Source organism: Meriones unguiculatus, chromosome 4 (assembly GCF_030254825.1).
Source record: "Meriones unguiculatus strain TT.TT164.6M chromosome 4, Bangor_MerUng_6.1, whole genome shotgun sequence".
Taxonomy (NCBI): domain Eukaryota; kingdom Metazoa; phylum Chordata; class Mammalia; order Rodentia; family Muridae; genus Meriones; species Meriones unguiculatus.
The window spans coordinates 87,868,682-87,896,083 of NC_083352.1; the positions used below are offsets into that span (position 1 = coordinate 87,868,682).

At 40.2% G+C, this 27,402-nt stretch overlaps 2 protein-coding genes across 6 annotated transcripts in view; one reads left to right on the forward strand and one right to left on the reverse strand.

Annotated features, from left to right (window-relative positions):
- Positions 1–1,355, reverse strand: part of Kntc1 (kinetochore associated 1) — a 75,184-nt gene extending 73,829 nt beyond the window's left edge. For 2 of the 3 annotated variants that reach the window (XM_060382370.1, XM_060382372.1), the window contains exon 1: positions 733–883. The gene's annotated coding sequence lies outside the window, so the exon portion shown is untranslated. Of the gene's footprint in view, positions 1–732; positions 884–1,253 lie in introns of those variants that run through there. The other variant, XM_060382371.1, reaches the window with a different exon arrangement.
- Positions 1,083–22,567, forward strand: Rsrc2 (arginine and serine rich coiled-coil 2). 3 transcript variants are annotated; one of them, XM_060382373.1, is made up of 12 exons: positions 1,095–1,242; positions 4,955–5,047; positions 5,451–5,607; positions 7,181–7,224; positions 8,011–8,088; positions 9,721–9,933; positions 11,927–12,130; positions 14,441–14,563; positions 17,630–17,709; positions 19,571–19,803; positions 20,371–20,460; positions 21,935–22,567. In XM_060382373.1, the coding sequence occupies exons 5-12, from the start codon at positions 8,081–8,083 to the stop codon at positions 22,112–22,114; spliced, it is 1,131 nt and encodes a 376-aa protein (XP_060238356.1). In that variant the 5' UTR covers positions 1,095–1,242; positions 4,955–5,047; positions 5,451–5,607; positions 7,181–7,224; positions 8,011–8,080; the 3' UTR covers positions 22,115–22,567. The 3 variants fall into 3 exon arrangements, with proteins under 3 accessions (XP_021518003.1, XP_021518004.1, XP_060238356.1); XM_021662328.2 differs by lacking the exons at positions 4,955–5,047; positions 8,011–8,088 and having other exon boundaries at positions 1,083–1,242; positions 9,743–9,933; XM_021662329.2 differs by lacking the exons at positions 4,955–5,047; positions 8,011–8,088 and having other exon boundaries at positions 1,083–1,242; positions 9,743–9,933; positions 19,574–19,803.
- The last annotated feature ends 4,835 nt before the right edge of the window (positions 22,568–27,402 follow it).

Below are 27,402 nucleotides of genomic sequence, written 5' to 3' on the forward strand. Positions count from 1 at the left end.
TCATGGTCCAGCCCAGAGATCTACAGTAGGAACAACGACAAAATGGTTGAACACTGTGTCAAGTGCTTTTATGCTCGGCAATTTTTATCCATTTTATCGGGCAATTTATTTTACAATCTAGGGATTTGATCCCTGACACCAGTTTGATAATAGACCACAGTTACTGAAAATAAGTTTAAAGGTGGTAGAATCAAGTATGTCTGCCTTCAATAGTTAGACTGTCTCCAACGAACAAAAATGCTCAAGAAGTACATCAGCATAGAAGGTGCAGATAAATGGAGAAAGGGTGACTTAAGAAGTACTAGTTTGAGACAGGAGGTGCTGAAACCTGAATGGCGGGAAAACAACTATGTAAGGTCAAGAAGAGTGATTGCAGTCACTGGGAAGGGTGCAAAAGCTTAGCTGTTGTGGAGCCACACTAGAAGTGGAAGACGGTGGGAGAGAGAGGTAAGCCTCTAGGACTGAATCTTCTCAGTGCAGAAAGGAAAGGGCGCTACGAAAGGGGGCGATGAGCAGTGGCCTTGGCATCACCGAATGAGTCAACATTAGCTCATGAAGGAGCGATAACGCTGGCAAAGAAGCTCTCCACGAACGCTCCGAGCGCCTGCCGGCCAGAATCTCCTCCCGCCTACGTCTAAAGAGCGAAAAGCACTGAACTGGGCTGACGCCCCTGAGGTCTCCATCCGGCATGCCTCCCCACTTCCCTGGAGCAACGTGGTTGCCCCTTCTCACCCGTAGCTGGAGAAACTAAAGGAGGATTCTTAAGTGTTTCGCACTTCTTCCTGACTCCCGCAATCGCTCCTACTCATTTTAGGTTCCACGCCACTGATTTGAATTGGCGGGAGAACACCCTGCGCCACCCTTCCTACGGCGGCCCGAGCAGGCCAACATCCTCTCAAAACTGAAACGGGAAACCGCTCCACCCGAGCTTAAATTGAGTTCCAGCCACCGAGGCCTCATTCTAGGCTGTGTTCTTGGCCCTACCCACTTCATAGGCTTCGTCCCACGCCCTTTCAAGAACGGACCAATCACCGCCTCGAACCGCGTTGTTATAGAAACTCTTATCACCACCCCTTTTTTCTCCCGGCAAGCTGCGCGTCGCGCCGGGCCTCAGCCCTTTTGTGCCATCCGGGTCTCTCGCGCAAGAGATTTAGTCTGTGGCGAAGCGTCGCGTCGGCCAGTACTGTTGAGTGCGGCAAGCAGAGGCGCCGCCTTAGCGGCCGGGACTCAAAAACCATGGCGGTAGGTACTACCTCGATCTTGAAGCCCGGGCTGGGTGTATTTCGTTGTTTCTTTACAGAGTGGGCGAACAGCTCTCGGGGCTGTTGTCCGGGCTTGTGTGTGGACAAAATGGCGCCGCGGCAGCTTTCTGCGCTCGCCATCATGGCTTCCTACTGCAGGGAGGGGGAGGTAAGGCGGCGTGGATGGGGGTGGGGAGCCGCAGGGAATGGCTTTCTTTTCTTCCAGAACTTTCCTCATCACTTCCATCACCCCATATTTCTTCAGAAGCCCACCGAACTGTGGGGTTCATCTCTTTGACCCAGACCAGTGGTATGTGTTGGCGTTTTTATAGGGCTTCTCAGTTCATTCTCTGTGCTTTATCACATTTTACTGGAAAGAAAAAAAAAAGACCATAAGCATTCTCTGGAAAGTACCTGGCCCAGAAGGCAATCTCTTTACAAGACATTCTTATCCTTTTGGGCGAACCCTTAGTGATTTGGGGTACTTTGCCTAATTTTGCTTAGTGTTTGTCGTTGTGAACCTTCTCGCTTGGAACTGGGATTGTTTTGAAGAGTAAAATTTCGTCTGATTATCCACTTCCATTCCCTGGTACTTGTGCCCCAGAGCGAGTCGTGTTACCTTGGGGGGGAGGTGGGGGGGGAAGGCAGGATATCTCTGTAGAAATTCTGGCTATCCTGAAGGCCCCTTTCTTGACTTATATCAAAGCCGTACCTAGGGAACCTGTTAGAACAGAAAGCCTGCCATGGATATGCCCATTTGTTTCTGCTTATCGAGAAAAACTATTCTGGAGCGCATTATGTAGTCCTCCTTGATGACTAATTCGTTTTAACTTCATATTTTAGCTAAGGATTACTCTTTCTGATGAATTGGGAATTAGAATGGTACAGATAGTTTTTCTGCATCTCACTACCCTCTGCTTGAATTTAGCGTTTTTACGAGGATTCAAAAAGACTAGGCTTTAAAAAATTCTCAAACTAATGTTTTTATAAGTAGTGTCTTGGACCTCTTAATATACTTGAAGAGTAGTATTGGCTTTTCTTGCGTTATTTTAAGTGAAATAAAAGCTCGGTTTCTGCAGTGCCCTCCACTATAAGGCAGTCCTCCAGAGAGTCAGCCTAGTGTTTAAAGTGCTGCTCACCTTTCTTTGCGCTGAAAAGGGTTTGTATTCTGTGCTTCAGTTATCTAGGGTTTTCACGATGTAAATTGTAGAAATCGGTTGGCTTTCTTATACTCCCAGTAAGTAAATAGAAGGCAGTTTGCGGGCGATGTTTATATGGATTTCTACTAAACTGAAGTAAATCTGAGTGATTTTGATAATTAGGCTTTCTATCTTTGATGTATTGTAAATATCATTAGGAAAATAAAAGTTGTGCTGGGGGGCCACAGACCTATTATTTAATGAGCTTCATGGTAAGGTGTGTTTTATTCTGTAGTTTTGCATATGAAAGTGACTGCTAATAACCTGAGAGTTACACACTGGTTCCTTTGTTATTCAGATTCTGCGTCTATTACAGAATAAACTATAGTGGACTAAATGTTGCGTTTTTCTATAGTTTTCAGTCTCATATTGGTTCTCAGGAAAAAAATGTGTCTGACATGCTGTGGTCCTAACATCTGGGAGGCTTCACTAGGTGATTGAAAAGCTTGAGGGCAGCCTTGAACACTCAGCAGACAGACATCACCTCAAAACTTAGTTGGAGAAAGGGTTCATGGTTTGTTTGTTTGTTGCGTTTGTTGGTTTTTCAAGATGGGGTTTCTCTGTGTAGCCTTGGCTGTCCTGGACTCACTTTGTATACCAGGCTGTCCTTGAATTCACAGGGATCCTTCTCCCCTGCCCCTGTCTCCCCGAGTGCTAGGATTACAGCCTGAATCACCATGCCTGGCTGTTTGAGGTGCTTTTTAAGTGGAGAAAATACATCATTGACCAATCTGACATGGTCCTTAAGAATACAGAAGACAAGAAAGAAAGAAAATGTTATTTGGATCACTGTCATCCTTAATAGTGTAATAAAGCAACCTATATTACTAGGAGATAGTAAAGACAGGGAGAATATAGTGTTTTAGGGGAGTCAGCTAGTGGTTCTGGGTAGTATCGGCTGTAAAATAAGGTTGACCTTGATCCTGGAGGATAAATGCCTTTCCACACAAAATTGTGGAGAATATGTATGCAGGAATGAGAATCTCTCCTGTAGCTGGTTGCTTCCTTTCTGTTTCTTAAGGTTCCTTTGAGCCACAATTGGTAGCTTAGCAGCTAATTTATGCCTTTCACCTCCAGTCTTAAGTTTGTCTTTTTGTGTGTGCTTAACTGCTGAGCCATCTTTACAACCCCAAACCTGTCCTTTTTTGTGTGTCATTTTATTATTGTCATCTAGTATTAGTTTTGACCCACTTTGTGCCCCAGTAAAGTAATACACTTTCTTTATTTTGGTACTTAGTTTCTGAACTAATCTTCCCAAGGGAAAAAGTAGATGGCGGTTCTCCCTGATGAATACTGTAGTTATCCCTCTGAAGTTCTAAGTGGAAAGCTGGTAAACGCTGGATAGAAGGAGTAGCTGGTGAATACTTTTGGTTTAAGGGTGATTTGTAGTTTCACGTTGTTTGTTTTACCAGTCCTTTTAAAGATAAAAATTATTCTTCAGCTGGGCTCGATGACACACATCTTTAATGTCAGCAGAGGCAGGCAGGTGCCAGAGTTTGAGGCCAGCCTGTTTTGCATAGTGACTTCTAGGCCAGTCAGGGCTACCAAAAGAGACCTTATCTCAACAAAAAAGAAAAACGAAAAATGGCTCAAGGATTGTGCAGAACAGTAATGGAGTATGCCAGCTCCTGTCCTGAGTCATCTGTTTCCTGGGTGAGCAGATTTATTTTCCTATTATTTTCTCTAGTCATACCTTACACTCCGCTACATACAGTTCAGTTCTGTTTGCTTCCAGTGCCTCTTAGCAAAATCCAACTGAATGTTGGTCTTGGTGGTGTGAATCTTTAAATTCCGTGCTCTGGAGGTAGAAGGGTCAGGAATTTAAGGGCTTGTTTTGTCTATATGAGATGTCATCTCAAAAATCAAGCTCAACTCAAGGGAGCTTTGAGATTTTAGTGTATCCTTGAAGATACTTTCTGTTATTCCAGCTTAAATGAGCCTCTTTAGTAGTTTTCTTTTTAATTAAAATGTTTTAGCGTTTCATGCATGAGTAGTGTCATACATTTCCACTCCTCTTTAACAGTAATCTGGTAAAACATTATTTGGATCATCCAGTTCTCAGAAATAGGGTTGGTGGTAGTTAGGAATTTCTTTCCAACACTAGTGATAGTGATGTAAGACAGAGCTTCACACATGCAAAGCAGGCACTTCCACCACTGACCTACATCCTCAACCGGGAATAGCTTTGGTGAAGGGGCTACAGCTGAAATTAATTTCTCAAGCATTTATTCAGTTTTTGTTCTGGTTGCTATTAAGAGTACAAAAGATGGATGGCCTTCTGTAAACTAACAAATGATAAATTGAACCTTAGGTAAATCTAGTCTCTGAAAATGTGTGTGCCATTGTGTTTGTTTCAGTTTTGTTAAGTGCTGGGATTTAGCTCAATGATAGAGAATTTGCCTAACAAGCATGAGACCCTGGGTTTAATCCTAAGCACTACAAAAATAAAATTTATATTGTAATATTGCCTATACTAAAATGCTTTAACGTGGAAACGGCTTGATGTTTCCATAGCCCAGAGCATAAATACGGAGAGGCAGAACATGTTTTGCTGTACCTCTGTGCCAAGGGGATATTTTCATTAAAGAAGGTTAATTAGGTTCTCAGGTAAGGTAATTTTTTGCTTATTCTTTTATAATCTAGACATACTCCCTATGCTGCTTTAATCTTACAGTTTTACGTACCTTTAATTAAACTTTTAATAGTTTATTTTAAATAGCTTTTTAATGATAATGAACAGCAATTTGATTACTGGCAAGTCAGCAAATTTAATTCACACATCTAAAGTTTTATAGTTTCTTTAAATATTTATTGGAGATCTCTAGAGTAAAGTCTTTATATCTGTTACTTTACTACACGTACATCCACTTGAAATCGGCCTTGTCTGGGTTTGGTTGTTTGTTTTTTTTTTTTTTTTCTGGTGAAGCAGAACTGTCTTCATTCCTTGCCCTTTTAAAAACCAACGATAAAATGCAACGATTAACTTTGATGGTTTTTGTTTAACTTTTAGGCGACTGATACAGAACGAGATGGATTAGCCCCAGAAAAGACATCACCGGATAGAGAAAAGAAAAAAGAGCAGTCAGATGTATCTATTTCTCCTAGAGCCTCCAAACATCATTATTCAAGGTCACGGTCAAGGTCAAGAGAACGAAAACGAAAATCAGGTAAGGAATTTAATGTGATGGTAGTATATTCTGCATATATTTAATCTATGTGTAACACCTGCATGGGGAGGTTTTGTATTGTATTTTTCCATTGCTAAGGCTAGAACTCAGTACTCTACAGTATGTCTGAAGCAAGTTTGATATTTGCAAATGCCTGTCGTTCTTGTGCCCTTTCAAAAAGATGAAACCAGCTGAACATGGCACAAACCTGTAATCCTAACACTTTAAAGAGTAAAGCAGAAGGATTATAAGTATGAGGACACAGCATGGGTTGAGTAGTAGTTCCAGGCCAGCTTGGCTAAATAGTGAGACACTATCTCAAAACCAAAGGAAACTAACTCGTGTAGAAGTTGTGACATTTTGCTGTTTAAAGAATGGGAGAGTATTATAGGTGTGTACCACTGCACCCAGCATGGGTATGACTTTATTGGTTGAGTGCCTAGGTTACATGAGAACCTAGCATTGCAAAGTTACTAAATAAACAAAAGAGCAATTTATTTAAAAGCTGTAACTGAGCGGCCCCTCTATGATAGCTTTAATCCCAGCACTTGGGTAGGCAGAGGCAGGTGGATCTCTGTTAGTTCAAGGCCAGCCTGGTCTTACTGAGTCTAGGACAGCCACGGCTATACACAGAAACCCTGTCTTGAAAAACAAGAAGCTGTACCAGGAGTTCAGTCATTCCTTGATATGTTTACATTTGATGGGCATTGTGATCACTTTTAAAATGAACATTTGTTACCTTGATGTGACATGGCAGAAGGAAGAAAAATTCAAGTCCACTCTGGGCTGCAAAAACCCTACCTCAAAAAAAGGAAGAGTAAGAAAGAAAATGTCTCGCTAATATTCTTTTGACTATAGATCATGTCAAATGTTCCCCCACCTAGTTGTTTATTTCAAGATGAGTCTCCCTAACCCAGAGGACTAACCTCCTATATACTGGGATTGTGTGCTCAGCCCAAACCTGGTTTGTTTGTTTTTTATGTGCACACATTCATGTCCCTGTCTAAAAGTGATTAAGTTTATTGTGTGTGAGACAGCAGGTGTGTGAACACCAGGACTGAGTTGTCTTAATATGGGTAAGGGCATGTATGTGCAAGCCTGACAACCTACATTCAACCCTCAGAACCCGATAAAAGTGAAAGGAGGGAACTGACTCGCCAAAGTTTTTTCCTCTGACCTGCACTTGTGGGCCCATACACAGTAATAAACCGGCCAGGCATAGTGCACACAAAAGGAAGCAGAAAAAGACCTAATCTGCATAGCAAGTTCCAGGCCCCAGCTAGCCAGGGTACCATAGTAAGACTCATTGTATTTCAAAACATTAAAACAAAGCTTTAAAAAGAGTGACTAAGAAACAATGTAGTCATTGGAAGGCACTGCATTTTGCCCTGACTAGAAAATTAGGAGGTAGTTTTGTTTTGGTTTGCTTTTTTTTTTTTTCCTCCCCTTTTGTTTTCGGTTCAAACTTGGATCTTGTTAGAAGCTCCTGTAGTACTGACTTTTATTGATATATCGTTATGTGTTAAAGATGTTTGTGTCTTCATGTATTTTGGCTTTTTGTGTGTGTTCACAGATAACGATGGAAGAAAACACAGGAGCCGGAGCAGAAGCAAAGAGGTAATTAACACTTTGTAGTGAATAGGTGCTTTAAAATTCTTGTAAAGTGTCTGGTAGAAATGTTTGTGTGACTGTTTGCCATGTCAAGGTAAGTACCCAAACTTGAAATTTAAAAGGTTAATTGGGTTTTAAAATAAGCATGATTTGGATTCATCATTTTTTTCAAGAAGATAGTTGTTTATATAGAAAGTACCTTCAAAAGCTATTAACTTTTATTATATTGTGAAAATATTCACAATAAAATATGATATGAAGAATAAGCTGGATTTTTAGGCCTGTGATACAGAGCTTCCATTAATCTGAGGTCCCAGGTCTCCTTATCCTTGACAACTGCTCAAGATTTTTAAATAGCATCATCTTTGTCAGTACCCTATTAGTGGGCTACTTTTTCTTCATTGAAAATACTGAGTTTTCTTTCTTTTCTTTAGTGAAGCTAGTTCAGTGAACCTAATACTGTTGCAATAGAATGTGAGGGACAGTTGGAGAGGTGATGTTTACAGTAAAGCCTTAGGAAAAACAAAGGCAGCAGCTATACTGCATAGGAGTTAACTTGCCTCACCCACCTAAGAAGATGAGCCTGAGCTACCCAGGAAGATAAATTAGCAGTGAGAAAGGGAAAAGAGCCTCAGGGGGCTGGGTAAGGGACTCCTAAAACAAATATGGGCAGGGACTTCACCTCTTCCCCTAATGGAAGCTCTGTTAAATTTTTAATTTAGGAGAGTTTTTGTGAAAATGACTATTTTGTTTAGCTCACATGATAACATTTCTATAATAAATCATACTCAGCGTGCTAATGCGCGAAGAGACTGAACTGAAGACGCTGCAGACTCAGATAGCAAAATAATAAGCCTACTTCATGATAAGGTAACTATTAGTCATTCAAACTCCTATTTCCCTTAAATATCTCTTAAATCAGTTAAGGGTTTTAATGTTTTACAAAATTAGTGGTAATGTTATGTTTGAAAACTGGCTTAAAATAAACTCTTTAAAGTTTCTGGAAATTTTACCACTTAAAGCTTTTCTAGTCTGCCACTATATGGCAAAGTTGAACATTTTCTAAGGTTATATAATAGAGAACTGGCCATAAAACTAAGGTTTAGCTTGTGTCTCCAGGTCTCTTATTTTTCTACAAAATAAAAAGTCACTGTGATCATTTTCAGATGTATCATTGTGCATGTTTTTAAATGATTGGCTCCACTTTCTTGGTTTGTATTTTGACTTTGTTTTTAAAGTTAGCCTCAAGTCAAAAGGAATATGCTATGGCCTACTGGGGGAAATAACCATGTTGTGTTATGGTAGAGAAGTGGTGGCCTGAGCAGCAAAGATGGGGATCAAAGCCCAGTTGAATTACTGTGAAGCGATGTGTTTTCAGGTCTTCTTTATACGAAATAGGAGAGAACGGTTTAGATGCTCTGAGTTTCTCTTCAATTTAAATTTAATTTACCCTGAGTTGTGTGGGATTTTAAGCTTTAAATACAAGGTGGGCTTTACAAGTTTGGGTTGGGAAATATATTAATACTTGGAAATTTAGCATTTGAATGGTGGGGTTGAGATTTGATCATACAGTTAATTTCAAAGTATGTATTTTATGACATAGGAATTGTTAGCCTGCTTTACTTTTTTTGGGTTTCAATTTAAAATGAGAGTTGCTTATTTCAGCCCCTAAGTTCTTAAAATGTAATAGAACCTGAGGCCTGTTGGGATTTATGCAAGCTAAGTAGATGAAAGATAAGGTCATTTGGATAGAATGTAGCAGGAAGTGCAGCTAGTTAAAGGAATATTGCTATTCTGCATAATTTGAAGTAGCAGGAAGTATTAACCTTTGTTCAATTATACTTTGCTGCTTTGTTTAAAGTGCATTTTGTGGTGCGATTCTTTGTAATTTTATTTTGCTATTACTGGGAATTCCACATAGTACTTTGTGCATGCTAGTGAGATGCTCTACTCCTGAGCTTTCCCCAGTTCTGTTTTTATTTTCTGGTTGGTGGGGTTTTGTTGTATTGTGGGGTTTTTTAGTCTTTCCAGATGGAATTTCTCTATGTAACAGCCCTGGCTGTCCTGGAACTCAATTTTTAAACCAGGCTGGCCCCACAGAGATCCACCTGCCTCTACCTCCCAGGTGCTGGGATTAAAGGCATGCACCACAAAACCCAGCCCTATGTTGTTGTGTTTTTTTTTTTTTTTTTGTTTTTTTTTTTTAACTCCTAGTGTGTCTTTTGGATTTAGAGGTGGGTTTTGTTATTTTTAAGTAAGAATTCTGCTTGAGCTATGGCTTTTCATTATCTGTTTTTTAAATCGCTTTTAAAATACTTAAGGAACAAACTGTAATTTTGTGTCTTAATAAGAAAATTGTGATTACATATGCATCATTTCAGTCATACGAAGCTAGATGATTGTATTTGCCACACGTTCCTAAGGTTACTAATGTTGCATCACAACATTTTTTGTTTACTGATACCCATACTAACTCTTTTTGTTGCACTATTTTCCTGAAAGAACCAACTTCTTGTTAAAACAGGCAAGAAGACATGAATCCAAAGATAAGTCCTCTAAGAGACACAAGTCTGAGGAGCACAATGACAAAGAACATTCTTCTGAAAAAGGAAGAGAGCGATTAAATTCATCTGAAAATGGTGAGGACAGACACAAACGCAAAGAAAGGAAGTCATCACGGGGCAGGAGTCACTCAAGATCTAGATCGCGTGAAAGGTAACTAGTTTTGGTGTTGCAGTAAAGTGTCAGCTTTCCCTTACAGGTTATACCTAGCCTAGCATTATAGACACAGAACCTTAAATAGGATATTAGTCATTTCTTACTCTGTTGATGCAGTTCTTTTATCAGCTGATAACTAAAGGATTTTAGAATCTTAGGGTAAAGTTGAGAACTATCATGTCCAAAGCCCTGGGAATCCGTCCACCGCACTGAAAGAAAAAAACCCTTTGGGGTTTTCTCATTAAAAAAAAACTGGCCTCCAAGAGACTGAAAGATTACCACATTTAATTAGTGACTAAATGACCTTTAACCTTTTCACTTGCCTTGGAAAGCTTATATTGTTAATTTATTAAGCCAAGATCTATTCTTTTATAGAATTGGTACAGAATTTGTTCCCCCTTCATCATTTGATCTATATTTTGTTTTGATGTTTGAAGGGGCCCAGGTCTGGGTTTTGAGACAGGCTTTCTCTGTGTAACTTCCATTTTTGGCTGTCCTGGAACTTACTTTGTAGACCAGGCTATCCTCAAACTTAAGGTCTACCTGCCTCTGCCTTCCAAGTGCTGGGAATAAAGGCATGTGCCAGGCTTACTTATTTGTTGTATTTTTCTTTTTTAACAGATTTACTACTTTTTGAGTCAGGGCTCACTCTGTAGCTTAGATTGGCCTGAAACTTATGACTGTACTCTTAGCTCAGTCTTCTAAGCTAGCATTAAAGGTATGCTTCAGCACTGGATAGGCTTCAGACTTGCAGTTATCCCAGTGTTCCTCTGGACTGCTGGGATTGTAGGCACGCAAGAATCGCCACACTAAGCTGAGCACAATAGGTGCTTGACTCAGTTCTGTTGTCAACTCCGACTCCCCAGGCCCCCAAAAACACTGTGGCATAAACATTGTATTATATTTTGTCAAGTAAAACAGCTTTTGGAAAATGGAGACATGGTTTAAATATGTAGGTTGTTTTAATGAGTATGGATATTTTGTGCTATAATGTGTGTTACATGTGTGACTTGTGTCTATGGAGGCCAGAAGAGCATTGGATTCCCTGGACATGGAGTTAGGCACATTAGGAAGAGTACTGAGTCGTCTCTCCAGGGCCAGTGTGGGGAGTTTTTTCTTTGCTTTTAAAGAACCCATCTTTAACCCACTTAATTTTGATGCGGACTGGGCAGTAATTAGTATGATATCAAACATTTTGTTTGATATATTTTGACATGAACAAAAGCCATTTTCTTTTTTGTTGTTTGTTTTTTAAAATAATGTTGACAAACTTTATTAAGAAATTTTGTGGTTTTCTTTTACCAGTCTGTTCTGTTGTGTTTCAGCTGGGTCAGTGACAGCAAGTGTGCATGCACTGTAGTATTTTTCATGTGCCCAGTTCTATATTCTTACCATTGCAGTGATGGATACCATATTGGCCAGCGAAGCATATATCTATTTCAAATTAAAGCTAGAAAATTGACAAGACCATTTGCACTCCAGAGTCTGCTGTTGCCCAAGCATGTAATTTGCACTTTTTATAACAAGTTGGCAATTAATGACAAACTCCGGGGGAGCTATTCCCCTAATTTATTTTTTGTCCTCTTTGATGCCCATTCTGCTTTAGGTGTGAGAGAGAGCCCAACCAAGAGTAGCTCCTAAGGCAACTAGGGGTGAAAAAAGCCCCTTTCCTATCCTGTTAATGCAGTGGGGGTTTTTGTTTCTTTGTTTTTGCTGGTTTGAGGGTATATTTTGGGTTGTTTGTTTGTTTGGTGGTTGGTTTTGTTTTGTTTTGTTGTTGTTGTTGTTTGGTTAGCTACTTTATAAGGTGTTGAATGGGAAAGACAATTTGAGCTTGGCATGGTTACACAGGCCTGCAATCTTGGCTTTCAGGAAATAAATGGTAGGAGGATCAGAAGTTTAAGATCTGCCTTGGAATATGTAATAAGACCCTGTCCTTAAAAGGGCAGGTAACTATGAGCAATTAGAAGTTTGTACACTTGAATTTCAGGCGCCATCGCAGTAGAAGCAGGGAAAGGAAGAAGTCTCGGTCAAGGAGCAGAGATCGGAAAAAATCTCGATCCAGAAGCAGAGACAGGAAGAAGTCAAGATCTAGAAGCAGGGATAGAAAACGAAGGATCAGAACACGTTCCCGATCAAGATCCAGACACAGACATAGGACTCGAAGCAGGAGTAGATCAAGGAGTCGGAGTCGGTAAGTGTTCATTGTCCTGAGTAAAGTTTAGCTGACTCCTCACTAGATTTTCTCAGTTGTACAGCATAATTATATTTACTAATCTAAAATAATTTAATAAACCATTACCTCATCAATAAAAACAAATGTAGGGCCTAGTGGTATGCCTTGGTAGACATGCTTTATAGTCCTTTTTTTATCACAAGAGCTAATTTTGGTGACTGCTACTTGCTGTATGTTAGTTAACACTATGTATCTAGTTTACCTGTTCATTCCTTTAATGTGTTTGGGTGATTTTGCCTAAGTCTGTGTATGTATGTATGCTGTGTGCATTCATGTTTGTTTAATGTGTTTGAGTGGCTTGCCTGTGTGTGTGTCCGTGTGTCCGTCCGTCCGTGTGTCCCGCATGGGTACCTGCTACCTGAAGTCAGAAGAGGTTCACATCTATTCATAACTCTAGTTCCTCTGAATGAATGCAGTGAACTAAATCCAGGTCCTCTAAAAGACCAGGGATGCTCTTATCTACGGAGTCATCTCTATCCATTGGTGGGATGTCTGTGTTCCATGTACGTGCAGAGAGGAGTATTAGCTGTCATCTGTTGTTTTTCTTCAAATTAGAGTCTCAGTGTAGCCTTTAGCTGGCCAAAAATGACAGGCTGGCCTCGTGCTCAAAAAGATCTCTTCCTCCCCAGGATTTCAGGAATTAAAAATTTTGGGTTTGGGTTTTGGACAAAGGGGGTGTGTGTGTGTGTGTGTGTGTGTCATTCTCAGCCCTGGCTGCCTAGAGATGTCAGCCTGGTCATAGGCTCACAAGATTGTCCTCCTCCCTCAGCTTCCCAGGTGCTGGATTTTTTTTTTTCTTTTGACGGTTTCATTTTAGTTGCATTTCTCTCTTACTTTTTTCCCTCTAAGCCCTCCCATATACCCTTCCCCAGTCTCCTTGAAACTCATGGCTTCATTCTTCATTGTTACTATATGCATGTATGTATTTGTTTATACATATATTCTAAATATAGTCTGTTGCAACTCACTTTTAATTGCCTTTCAAGCAGTTGATTCACTGACGTTTCTTATTGGTCCAGATCAATGACCTTCCCTCCCTTACTTATTTTAAGATTTGTTTTCATGTGTGGGTGTATATTTCCTGTGTATGCAGACACCAGTAGATGTTGGATGTCTCTTCAAACACCAAGGCCAGGTTGTCAGTTTCTTAGAGGAAAGAAGGAAATCTAATTTTACATGACTCAGTAGCTAGTGTTGATACAAACTTTGAGAGTCTGACACCCAGTAGTTTATTTAAGCATAACACAGTTTATAAAAACATTTCCTGCTGAGAGTAAGTCAAAACTCTTGTGTCAGTGACATCTTCCATAAAGATAGGTTTTCTAGATTAACTAAGGAAGCAGGGAAGGGTATGGAGAAAGATAGTGATATAGGCTCAAGGTAAGGGTCTTGGGGAGCTGGTGTTGGCTGGCCATACAAGATAGCACAGAGGTCACCAGGCTATTAACTGCCTCCATTCCCAGCCCTCTGGGTAGAAAATATGTTATACATCTCTCCCTTTGAAGAAACAGTCCTGTGTTTAACATTTCTTTCTGCTATCAGTAAACACAAGGACCTGTTTGCCTCTTAAAAGTTGAGGCCAGAACAAGACATTGAATGATTGTAGCCAGTTTTGAGCCCGCCAGCATGCACACTTGGGAACTGAACTTCTGTCCTCCTGAAGAAAAAACAGCAACATCTCTAAACCCATCAGATGAAGTTTTTCTTTTACATTTTTTTTTAATTTAGATATTAATAACTATTATCTGAGACAGTAATTTTAAAGTAGTAGGAATAGTTGAGTCCTCATTGTGTACATACTAACATACAGGGTGAACAGTGTATGAGGCTAATATTTGTACCACTGAATTATATAGGCAAAAGCTGTAAATAGCCAGTGTGATTCCAGCTGTAACACCGGCGCTGTGTAAGAAATTTAGAATTTGATTGTTGGGCCTGGAGAGATGGCTCAGCAGTTAAGAGCACTGACTACTCTTGCTCAGTTCCCAGCACTCACATGGCTGCTCCTGGCCATCTGTAACTCCCATTCCAGGACATCTGGTACCGTTTTCTAGCCTTTTCACCAAGCATGTAAATAGTGCACAAACATATATGAAGATCCCTAACCTCCCTCCCCCCAAGAAAAAAATGTACACTTTCTTAATGTGCCATTTTTATTTTTGTTGGGACTTTGTAAAAAAAAAAAAAAATTAAGTTTTTGTTTGTTTTTTTATTGAAGATAAGTACTGGGTGGCCATAATGTGTGTCACAAAATACTGTTTATTGCAGAGACAGAAAGAAGAGAGTTGAAAAACCAAGAAGGTTCAGCAGAAGCCTAAGCCGGACACCTAGTCCACCTCCCTTCAGAGGCAGAAACACAGCAATGGATGCCCAGGAAGCGTTAGCTAGGAGGTATGTGTTTTTTCCATCTAATTCATATTGTTTTCTTTTCAATTTTAAGTAGCTGGACAATTGTGTAGATAAGCTTTTAACTCAGGATAATCCTTCCACCACCACCCCAAAAAAAATCTAACCATAACTGCACATTTATGATACAGAGTGATTTGAGTAGATTTTTAGTTGGGGATTTATTGTTTCTTTTTAATTTGCACATCCAAGAAGACTGGGAAGTTTTTGCCTTTGTGACTGATATATATATATTTTTTTTTACATATATATTCATGAAAGAAATGTAGAATCAGATGTCTTATGTTTACATTTGAAAAAAATTTTAAATATGGTTCAAGGACCTCTACATTGTCTTTACTTTTTTTTTTTCCTTAAAGAAAACCACCTGAAAACTGAGAATTCTGTCACCAGTTTGTAGTTTTAGTAGGTACACATCATAAGCCAATATATAGCTTGTAGTTTAGAAAGAATGTTGCAATTCCAAAGTTTCTGCTTGCGTGATGGGTGGTTCTGTGGCCACATTAGAGCAGGTCTGTGATTGAAATATGCAGGATCAAAGATCTGCCTCAGGAGGCCAAGAGCTGAGAACTTGTTTGCAATTTTTTACATATTCTGAAAATTATACTTTTTTGGATTTGGGGTTTCTTTCTTTTTTTCTTTTTTCTATTTTTCTTACAAAATTGAGTTTGTATTTTTTTTCATTATAAAAATACAGTTATCACAGTGTAACCTGATGTGCTGCTGCCCTGTGAAGCCAGCCTGGCAGAAACTCCACTGAACAGCAGCAGCAAAGGTGTGAGCTCACCCCTTCTTCATCCGTTCACCTTAGTGGATGGAGTTGGTTCCAACCTGCAGTGGCCCTACAAGTGCAACCAATACTTGTCTCAATTAGAGACAGAGCTACAAAAATCTAATTTATAATTGTTTGTTTATTAACAGACAGTATTTCCAAGCCTTGGTTTGCAGTTTCTTCTATACTCTCATCTATTATATTTTCTTTTTTAATTACTACTAAAGTAAAGTTACAGGCTGGGTATGTTGGTGCATGTCTGTAATTCTTGCGTTGAGAGGCAGGAAGATCAGTTCAAGTCATTCTTGGCTACATAGATGCTTTGAGGGCAGCGTTAGTTAGGCCTGTGTGAGACCCTATCTTCAAAAACCAAAAAGAAGAAGTGTGAAGTAGTTATTACTGACAAGCCATTCGATTTAGATTATCAGTGATCTTAGTGTTGCAGGTAGACAGGAAACCCTCTAAAAGAAATGTGTGAAGTATATTGGTCTTGTCTTCAATCCCAGTCCTCAGGATGCAGAGGAGGGCGGACCTCTGAGTTCTAGGCTAGCCTGGTCTACAAAGTGAGTCCAGGACAGTCAGGGCAGGGTTACACACACAGAAGCCCTGTCTCAAAAACCAAAAGGGGGTGGGGGAGAAGAACATGAACTTATGTTTCTTTTGTTTGGTTTTAAGTGTCAGATTTTAAAGCAGTCACTAATTAACATAAGCAGAAGCTTATTCTCAAGAGTTGTCTTATGTGCTTAATAAAAATCAGTTGTGGCACACATCTCTAATCCTAGCATTTGGGTGGTAGAAGCAGTAATTGCCATAAATTTAAGGTTATTTTCACTACCTGAGTTTGAGGCCATCCAAGGCTATATGAGACACTCTGAAAAGGAAAAAAAAAAATTGCAAATACCCATTGACTGTCACTAATAATACATTGCACGTGTCTCAAAACAAAAAAATAACCTATTCCTCATCATGGCTCTTTTGGACATTAATAAAACATAACATTTGACCTGGGCTTTCCATTTAAAAACTGGGATAGGGGATAGAGAGATGGCTCAGTGGTTAAGAGCACTGGCTGTTCTTCCAGAGGACCTGGGTTCAATTCCCAGCACCTCACTCCAGTTCTAGGGGATCCAGCACCCTCACAAAGGCAAAACACCAGTCAGTGCTCACAAAATAAAAATAAGTAAGTTTTAAAACTGGATGTTATTACTTACTGCTGTATAGGAAATTAATCTGAACAAATTAATTTAATATCAAGTGTAATTCTTCTTGTTTTATATTGAAATTTATATTTTGTTACCAGTTCTTTACTAATCATCGATTTCCTTGTTGAGATTATCCTCTTTATATCTAGGTTCATTCACTCTTGCCCAAGCAGTATTTTACAAACATTGTGTTACCACTTGAGTCTACACTATAATTTACCTAGCACCACTATGTGCTTTGCAGGCTTGAATTTTATCTCTGCTTTCATAGCCAGTATTGACAGAAGTTGGAGACCTTTTGGTTTGCTGGTTTGTAAAGCAGAGTGTTCCTGGCTATCTCAGAACTAACAATATTTCCCAGGCTGGCCTTAAACTCACTGAGATCTTCCTATGTCTCCCAGCTGTTGGGGTAAAGACATACACTACCCCGCCTAGCTGTTTTGATTTTTCTAAACAGGATTTCACTAAGTAATTCTTCGCTTAATCTTCTGAGGAGTGCTGATAACTACATGTTTGTGTTGCTGCAGTTAGCTAGGGGTTTTTACATTTTAAACTTGGCAGGGGCTGTGGTAGTGCAAGCATTTAGGGTTAGGGAGGCAGAGGCAGGATCTCTTGAGTTCAAGGCCAGCCTGGTCTACACAGAGAGTTCCAGGACCACCAAGGCTACACAAAGAAAACCTGTTTTTGACTGTTCCGTTCAAAAATTAAAAGAGTAGTTATGGTTACACACATGTGATCCCACTAGGTAGAGATAGAAGAGTCAGAAGTTCGAGGCCAGCCAAAGCTATTTGAGAGTCTGCCTCCAAAAAAAGACACACAGACATTTCAAAACATTATAATGGCATAATCTACATGGGTAAAAACAGCCAGTATGACTCCTTGCACTGCAGCATAATCACAACATAAACCAATCCTATCTTTTTAGAAGCGTGTAAAAATTTTATTGAAATATTAACTGTTACCTAATTTGAATAAAAATGTAATACTATTTTAAAGTTCTGTATGTAAAATACTTGTGTATATACCATGATGTTACATACTAGCTTACATCAAAACCTTTTAAATTGTCTTTTCTAGATTGGAAAGGGCAAAGAAATTACAAGAACAGCGAGAAAAGGAAATGGTTGAAAAGCAAAAACAACAAGAAATGGCTGCAGGTAACTTACTATGAATTGTGTGGTTTTAAAAATTACTTTAATCCCGGTTTCTCATCAAGGCAGTATATAAACACTTGAAATGCTTTCATCTTCTCATATGGGCACACTCCTTTGATCCCAGCACTTGGGAGGCAGAGGCAGGTGGATCTCAACTTTGTAAGACCCTGTCTTCAAACCAAAATTTATGTGTAGATGTGTATGGCTGGAGAAAAATCCCAGCCAAGGATGCACTCTGCTACTGAACTATATCTCCAGCCCCTTTGTGCATTTGTTTTTTATAAGATTTTAATCCCAGCACTCAGGAGGCAAGGGCAGGCAGACCTCCGAGTTCGAGGCCAGCCTGGTCTACAAAATGACTACAGGGCAGCCAAGGCTAAACAGAGAAACCCTGTCTTGGAAATCCAAATATATTTATATGTCTTGGATTAGGGGGTTGTGTTTTGTTTGTTTTTAGTTACACAGTGTTTGTGTCTGTGTCTGTTTGCCTGCTTTGCCACAGAGCATGTGTGGAGGTCAGAGGACAACTTTGGATTATTCATTCTCTCTTGGTGCAGGCACCTTCATCCATTACCATCTTGTCTACCCCAGTCTTTGGATTTTTGAGACAGTCTCCTGGACCTCATCCAGGCCTTGAATGTGTGCTCTCTCTATGACAACCTCCTATGTACTGTTATTAATTAGCAGGTGTGTGTCACCACACCCAGCTCTTTCAATTGTAGGTTTATTTGGGTTTTCTGTTACTGCTGTTGGGATCATTTTGTTGTTGTTTTGTTGTTTTTTTTTTTGTGGGGGGGGGTGTGCATGTGTGCGTGCCTGCCTGTGCCTGTGCCCATTGCATAAGTGTAAGCACTCACATGCCATTGTGTGTGCATGTATAGGTCAGAGGACAACTTCTGGAGTCACTTCTCTTCCTGGAGGTTCTGGGAATCAGACTTAGGTAGCCAGACTTTTTACCCACCAGTTTATCTCATGAGCAGATAATTTTTTGACAAGTGAATAATGGTTATCCTTGGTAATAAACCTCCATAGCTGGCTTCTTATGTTAGCTTAAGAACTTTTAAGGCCAAATCTAACCTCTCAGGAGGCTCACTGCAAATTCAAGGCCAGACAGCTGTTACATAAGGTGTAGAAGAATATTTTGAAAGGATTACATTCTGGCAGGGAATTGTGCCTCAGGCCTTTATCCTAGTACTCAGGAGACAAGAGTAAGGGCAGTTTCTGAGGTTTTTGCTAGTATAGTCTACATAGTATCAAACCCGTCAGGATGACATAGTAGTTCCCTGTCTTGAATAGGAGAGGATAGAGAACTGGGGAGCCAGCTTGGCTCTTAGCTGCACTGCCTGGTTTTTTAGTGGACTTGGGTTTGATTTCCCAGCACCCACATTGTAGTTCACAGCTACCTTTAGCACCAATTCCAGGAGATCCAGTGCTCTCTTGCGCTCTCTGGCACCAGGCATGCCTGTAGTATACATAGTACATGAAGGCAATTATCCAACATACAAATTGTTTTCTTTAAAGGTGGCAACTTATTAGAAGAGTCTGACACTTGACCATCTATTGGGTGTGAGCAGTGCCCTAAATTGTTCTTGTTCTAAATGTTTTCATTAAAATTGCTACTAGCACCTTAGTTCATTTCTACTGAAATCATGCCTTCTTATTATGGGTACATTTCTTTGGGGATAATAAGCAAATGTCTATTGATGAACACTAACATGTTAATGCATTGTGAGCAAACATTTCCTTACATTTGGTGAAAATTATCCTGCCCTTTTATAAATTGTAAGGTTTTATATACAAACTATTTTTGTGTGAATTAGACAGCTTATGTCTTTAAAGACAGCTTATGTCTTATGTTTTTCAGCAGCTGCAGCCACTGGGGGTTCTGTACTCAACGTTGCTGCACTGTTAGCATCAGGAACACAGGTGACTCCTCAGATAGCCATGGCAGCTCAAATGGCAGCCCTCCAAGCTAAAGCATTGGCAGAAACCGGCATAGCTGTGCCCAGCTACTACAACCCAGCAGCTGTGAATCCAATGAAATTTGCTGAGCAAGAGAAAAAGAGGAAAATGCTCTGGCAAGGCAAGAAAGAAGGCGTAAGTTCTTGTGTCCCTTTGTTGTTCACTACTAGTAATTGCATAAAATAAAGTGAAGGCTGTCATTTCAAAGAGCCTGGTTATAATACGAGTTTGCCGTGATTACTTAGGGGGAAAGTTGTGGCTTGTTTGAATGATTCTCAATTGTGGCTTCATGGATGATAATACTGTATTGGAATGTCAAATGTTGAATTTGTTTTAACCAGGCTTTTGAAGAAAACCAATTATTTTCATACATTAAGGGGGGGCATGTTGCTAAGCAGCTTGATCAAAGGTACATTGTGAGCTCATACCTGTAGTCCCAGCACTTGGGTGTCTGAGACAGGTAGATCAGGAGTTCAGGACAGCTTCGGTTACAGAGTGTGAGATGATTTCTCAGTGGATATGGGATTTATTCTGAGGTACTCATATCTTTCCTTCATAACTACGTAAGTGTTAAGACAGGGAAAAATTGCATAGAATACTTTGAATACCTGACTTAATGTTTTATCTTGACTGTATTTTGAAATTTATAACATAATAAACTATTAAGTTTTATGTATTTTAAAATTCAGTACTTCTTAACAGGACAAATCTCAGTCTGCTGAAATATGGGAAAAATTGAATTTTGGAAACAAGGACCAAAATGTCAAATTTCGGAAGTTAATGGGCATTAAGGTGAGTTATGCTTTAGGGGTGATCCTAACTTCTGTTTTCATGGCAACATCAATTTCCAACATCGAAGTATTTTGGTAGTATGTCAGTTCCAAGTACTTTATTGAGAATGTCTCTGTTCTCTAGGTTAATCTCATAGACATTATGTCATTGTCATTCTTACTGTTGGACAATGATCATGCCTGCTGAGACTGCCCAGTGAGAGACCCTGTATTGAGAAATCTAAAACAGGCCGGGCGTGGTGAGTCACGCCTTTAATCTCAATGCTCAGGAAACAGGCAGGTGGGTCTCTCTGAGTTCAAGGCTGGCCTGGTCTACAAAGCTGTCAAGCACAGCTCTGGATCTGTTACTCAGAAAACCCTGTCTTTAAAGAACCAGTCAATAAATATCTAAATAGGATTGGAAATGTAACCCAATTGGTAGAGTCTTGTTTTTGAGACAGGATCTTGGTGTGTAGCCCCTGCCTCCTGGCTGCTAAGATCAAATGCGTGTGACCCTTACCTGCCATTATTGGTAAAGTTCTTTCTTAGTAGTCTTGAGGTCCTCTGTCACTCAGTATCATCCATATTCAGCCACTGAGAATTTGACAACGTGGGCTATGTGGAAACCTGTGAGGTCAAGGCACCAGATCTCATTATAGATGGTCGTGAGCCACCATGTGGTTGCTGGGAATTGAACTCAGGACCTCTGGAAGAGCAATCGGTGCTCTTTTAACCTCTGAGCCATCTCTCCAGCCCCCATTTCCTGATCTTTTAATGAAAGTTTTAAACAGGAATGATGAATTTTCTGGGAAAATACTGATGCTCATTTAGATTATGTGATGGGACCTTTCAGATATATATATAAAAAAAAAAACAACTTTGCTGAACCATTAATGTATAGGGAATTTTATGCAAGCCCTTGACTCTTAATTTTGTTATAATTTAAAAAGGGCCTCTTTGTTGAAGTAATGTTTAACCTAAACTGGCTTTTACTTTAACAAAGCAGAATAATCTCCATGCTACTAGCTGCTTCCACCATCACTGTTCTTCCCACCAATGCCTGCAAAGCTTTTTCTGTTAAATCTGATAACAGTAGCAAGCACTTCCTTCCCTGAAACATACCTATCCTTATGTATGGCAGTTATATGCTCAGTTTTGGATGCGCTGTTTATCATCACACCACTAACAATAAATTATTGATTCTGTGCTATGTTCCATACACAGAGCATGTCTTTGCACTTAACAATTGTAATAACATACTATCACGGTTAATATTTTATATCTGGGACTGGAGAGGTAGCTTAGCTGTTAAAACATGTAATGTTCTTGTTAGCATCCACATGGATACTGTTGGTAACTCCAGTCTTAAAAGAACCACCACTCTTCTGGCCTCTGCAAACATTGTACACACATGGGGTAATGGCATGAATGCAGGCAGCAGACTGTACACATAATAATAAAAGGTTAAAAGTTAACATTTTATGTCTGATATTTAGAGTGAAGATGAAGCTGGCTGTAGTTCAGTTGATGAAGAAAGTTACAAGACTTTGAAGCAACAAGAAGAAGTTTTTCGAAATCTTGATGCTCAGTATGAAATGGCAAGATCACAAACCCACACACAAAGAGGAATGGGTTTGGGTTTCACATCTTCAATGCGTGGAATGGATACAGTTTGAAAAATATCAATGTGGGACTTTATAGACTTGTTCTATGTCAGGTCCTTGTTCACCAAACAGCTAGCATTCTAGCTTGCATGGGTGTTGCATTGACTTTAATTTATTGAAAAATACGATTTTTTTGTAAATATCAGATCAGTGATACTGGTGTTAGTGTTGTAATCAGGTTAAACCCACTTCCATTAAACTTGACAGGACTATAGAAGGACAATATTTTTTAGTTCATGAATTCTACTTTTCAAATATATTAAAGCTTCTGGTGGGATAAAATCTCATACATAGATTTTTCTCGTGTCCACTGTCTTGTGTACTTTTGTACTTAACCTTGTACAGTTATTTTCATCTCTTGAAACATGAAATGTTATGTAGATGTTCTTTAGAAGATCTGGCCATTTGGTACATGATCCTGCACACACAAGCTGGGCAGTGATAATAAAAATGGTTTTCTCAAAACTGGTGTTAATTTAAGTTAACTGGTGTTCTTGTTTGAGTTTGTTGTGCGTAGCATTGATTTTACAATTAAAAAACTGTTTACAAGTGCCTTTTTACAGCTGCTGTTATGGTTTGTGCCTGTAATCCCAGCACTTGGGAAACAGGTAGCTGAGTTCCAGGCCAGATTGGTCTGTATAAGTTTTGTCTCAAAGAAACAAAATACAACTTTGGGGAGCTAAGTAGCCCAGGCTTGAGTACCAGCTTGGATGCCTAGACCTTGGAGTCTTGTACTGTGTGGTGGCTCCAGTGATGGTGGTAAGTCACATAGGTCAAAGGAGCTGCAGGCAAGTGTGATTTTATGCCTACTTCAAGGAAAATTAGTCTTAAACTACATGTGCTGGCCCAGACTTAGCCTGCAGGAGACACAGTATCAAAAATGAGTCCGGACAGATGGCACAGTAGAGCTTTTAGTGCTCTTGTAGAAAACTTGGCATTCAGTTTCCAGTACAGGCCAGGCTACAACTGCTTTTTCCAGTTATGTGTATTCTGATGCCCTCTCCTAACCTATATGAATACTGCACGCATTTGGTACACAGATCTAGGCAAAACACAAGTGGAAAAATTTTTTTAAGTTACCATAAAGGACAAAAGGTAACATACTTAGTTTCTGTGGGAATCCTTCAGTTCTCCCATTTCTATAGGTTTTGTTGTCAACCCAACCCCTGTAACTCCACAAGCTTCTGGCCTTTATTTTCCTTCTCATCCAGATTGACTGTAACTCTTACTGTTTTTTGTTTGTTTGTTTTTGACCTGTTTTTCAAGACAGGGTTTCTCTTTGTAGTCTTGGCTGGCCTGGGCTCACTTTGTAGACCAGGCTGGCTTGGAACTCAGAACTTCCTGCCTCTGCATCCCTGAGCACTGTACAACTGTTTATAAAACAAGGATAAACTTTAAATTCAGCCCCTTTCTAAGCCTAACCTAGAAATTTAACCCCCTAATAAGCGCAACCACAAGTGTGTGTGTTGTAGGAGTTCTCTTCATTCTTGAGATAACTACCACCCACTATGATGGACAAAATAAGACCTACAAATGTGGAAATAGAGGTCTTGAAAGGCTCACTCCTATGTAATCCCAGCACTCCGGAGGCAGAAGCAGGTGAACCTCTTGAATTTCAGGACAGCCAGGTATCCATAGCAAGTTCCCAGACTTCAAGAGCCTGTCTGAAAAGCAATAAATTGGGCTGGAGAGATGGTTCAGGTTAAGAGCACTGGATGTTCTCCCAAAGATCCTGAGTTCAATTCCCAGCAACCACATGGTAGCTCATAGCCATCTATATTGATATTTGTTGCCCTCTTCTGGCATGTAGGCAGAATACTGTATAGATAGTAATAACTAACTAAATCTTTGAAAAAATAAAAACAAAATTGTGCCTGGAGAAATTGCTCAGAGTTTAAAAGTACTGGCTGCTCTAACAGGTCCTGAGTTCAATTCCCAGGAACCACGTGGTGGCTCACGATCATGAATGTAATCTGGTGCCCTCTCCTGGCGTGTAGGTGTACATGCAGGCAGAACACTATATGTAATAAATCTTAAAAAGTTTAAAAAAAAAATTCCCTCTCAGAGAAAAGGAACAAAGGCTCAGGTGCTGGAATCCTATCCCTAGAGAGGCAAAGACAGGAAGATTGCCCTCGGCCAGCCTAGGCTAAAATAGGGCCTGGGCTATGTAGTTCAATTGCTGTTTGCCCAGCCATCCATGGTTTTGATCCCTAACATCACAATCTATGGAGTACATGAAATCTCCAAATTTTTTCTTTTCCAAGACCAGGTTTCTCTGTGTAATCCTGGCTGCCCTAGAACTCATTCTGTAGACTAGGCTGGTCTCAAACTCACAGAGATCTTCCTGCCTGTCTCCTCAATGCTGCAACTAAAGGTGTGCACCACCACCTAGCTACTAAATAAGATTTTTTTAAATCACTTGGGGGCTTTTTCCCCCTCAGCCTAACAATGGCAAGACGAATTACCAGCAGCTCCTATAGTCACTCATGGGAGTTTGGCCAGAGTTCTTTTTTGCCTAGCTCTGCTCCAACTACCAAGTTCTGATCTGGAAATACAGCCTGAGCATGTGCTGGTAATGTTTCCATCATTGAAATGACTTCATTAAAGCAGCCCCCTCATTGTTTGAGACAGTTTTCTTTGTGTAGCTCTGGCCTTGAACTCAGGGATCTACCTGCCTCTGCCTCCCCTAAAAGTGTTGCCACCACCACCTAGCCAGCAGCATTTCTTGAGTGGATTATTCATGACCTATCTTTACCTAAGGAAAGAGATGCTGCAAATCTGTAACAAAAAAGTAGACTCTAATAACTTAGAAGCTTCAGGTGGCTGGAGGCACTTGTTGCAGGAAGAGTTGGCAAGTTAGTATCAGCAGGCAGGAGCAGGGAGGGTCAGAAGTGCTTCCTTTAAGAATTTACAAGGATGAAACCATGATAAGGACTGCCAGCAGAACACATCTGCAAACTGAAATCTTCTTCCCCAAGAGTTCCCCTTTCTGGCCTATAAAACCCCAAACCCCGTGTGCACAGTTTCCACTCCCTTGGAAAGACCACTGCCATTCCCTGTTCCGATTAAATATGCCTGTGTGGAGCTCAGGCTTTTCACCTTGCCATCCGTCAGTTTCCCACACCCCAAAAGCAGTCCAAAGAGCCAGAAATGAGCTCAACCTAGGCTGTAGGATTTGGGGCAGTTAGATAAAAGCCAGCTTTTCTCAAGAACTATGAAACTGCTTCCCCTCAACCAAAATAAGTCATTTTCCTTACCTCTGGCAAAAGGGGCATATGGCTACCTATCAGCACATCAAAGCATATGTTGGAATCATAAGTACGTAAGTTACACATTTCAAAGTCCCACAACTAGCTACATCCTAGCCTTTCCTGCCTCTTCCCTGTCCAACCCTGCAGCTACCCACTAGGTACTGTTTCCTTTTCTCTCGATATATTTAATGAAGACATATTCTGCTCTTTATCTTTTAGATATTTTCTGCTTCTGCATACCTATTTTTCCCATCATTTTTGCTGCCATCTATAATCCCAGGTTGCTCCCCCTACCCAGTTTCAGTGCTGGATACCAAACCCTCAGGGCTTCATACAAATTGTTAAAGTTCAGCTGCTGAGCTACAATCTCCAGGACCCCACCTTCATCCAGCCCCCATAAGAAAGAATTCCATACATTACTATGAAGACCTATCAGTTTGCTAAATTCAAGTTAATTTTGGTTTTATTTCCAGTCTCTTCTCTATATATTTCAATCAAGACTTATCAAAAGGTGTTTGCTGTTACATCTATTTAAAATGTTAAACGACTTTAGCTGGTAGGCAGTGTAGGAAAACTTGGCCAATCCAGATCCATCTTCCTTCACGTTGCTTTCCCATCCTGTCGACTGCTTTGATAGTCTGGGATCTCATCCCTGTTTTCTTCTTAATACTTGGCCCGTCAGTTTGCCCACTTAATATTTCACATTGCAGTTCATGTTCTTTTTTTTTTTTTTTTTTTTTCACTGACACCAACAGGTTATTTATTTTTCTTTCTATTTCTAATGAGTTTTTTCCCTTGGTATTTCTCTATTATTTATTTTATATGCACTGGTGTTTTGCCTGCATGTATTTCTATGTGAAGGTGCTGGGTCCCCTGGAAATGGAGTTACAGATGGTTGTAGGTACTTAGAATTGAACCAAGATCATCTGGAAGAACAGCCAGTGCTTATAACCGCCGAGCCATCTCTCCACCACCCCCACCCTTTTTTGTTTGTTTGTTTGTTTTCAAGATAGGGTTTCTCTGTGTCCTTGGTTGTCCTGGAACTCACTCTGTAGATCTAGCTGGGCTCAAAGTCACAGAGACCAGTCCCTCCTGAGTCCTGGCATTAAAGGCACAAGGGTTTTTTGTGGGGTTTTGTTTGTTTTGTTTTAAGAGGGAAGATAAGACTTTTCGTGTAGCCCAGGCTCACCACAAATACCATCTCTGAAGATAGCCTTGGATTCCTGTATCTAAATATGCCGCCATATCGTTTGTTACACGTTATAATTTCCTGTGTTTTAAAGCGTGATGACGAATATACATCCAAGCCTAGCGAGACAGGAAAGCAGAAACAAAATTAAGGTGCTTTCTGTTTTTTCCCGCTGATGTCTGAGTACATGAGGGCAGATATATTCCTCTGGCCCTAGACACATTAAAGACAGTTAATATATGTTGAATGAACGAATGATTAACCCACAAAAAAAACCTCATTAGAGAAATATAAAACAGTGTAATGACCTATTTTTACATTCTTTTAAAATGGAATAAACTAAAGTGGCTTGTATCTAAGAGCATAAATATCTGCGGCAAAGCTAGAGTTCCTGTTCCGTCTCTGTCTCTCACTCCTCCTCCCCTCCCTCTTTTCCTGCTCTTTCTCTGATTTTTCAAGACAGGGTTTCTCTGTGTACACCAACAGTCCTGGCGATATAGACCACGCTGCGATCTGCCTGCCTCATGCCTCCCAAGCGCTTAAAAACGTGCGCTACCACCGCTCGGGCTTCTGTTTTCTCCTTTTGACGTTGGGCAAACGCACCACAATTTGTCATAAGCCATGTGTCCGGCTCTGAGTCTTCAGCCTGGACACCTAACGGGACAATCCATATTATCTTAACTCGTTCGGAACCAGTTCAAAAAAATCAATCCCAGTGTGCAATGCAAACAATGAGTCCAGTCGCTTAGAAACCACATATCCCAGGATGCCACGCTCCTGGACTCAGTCGGAAGGAGGTTTGAGGGAGGGCTTGGCGTTCTGGGAGTTGTAGTCTCAGGCCAGGTCCCGCCTCTAGAGCG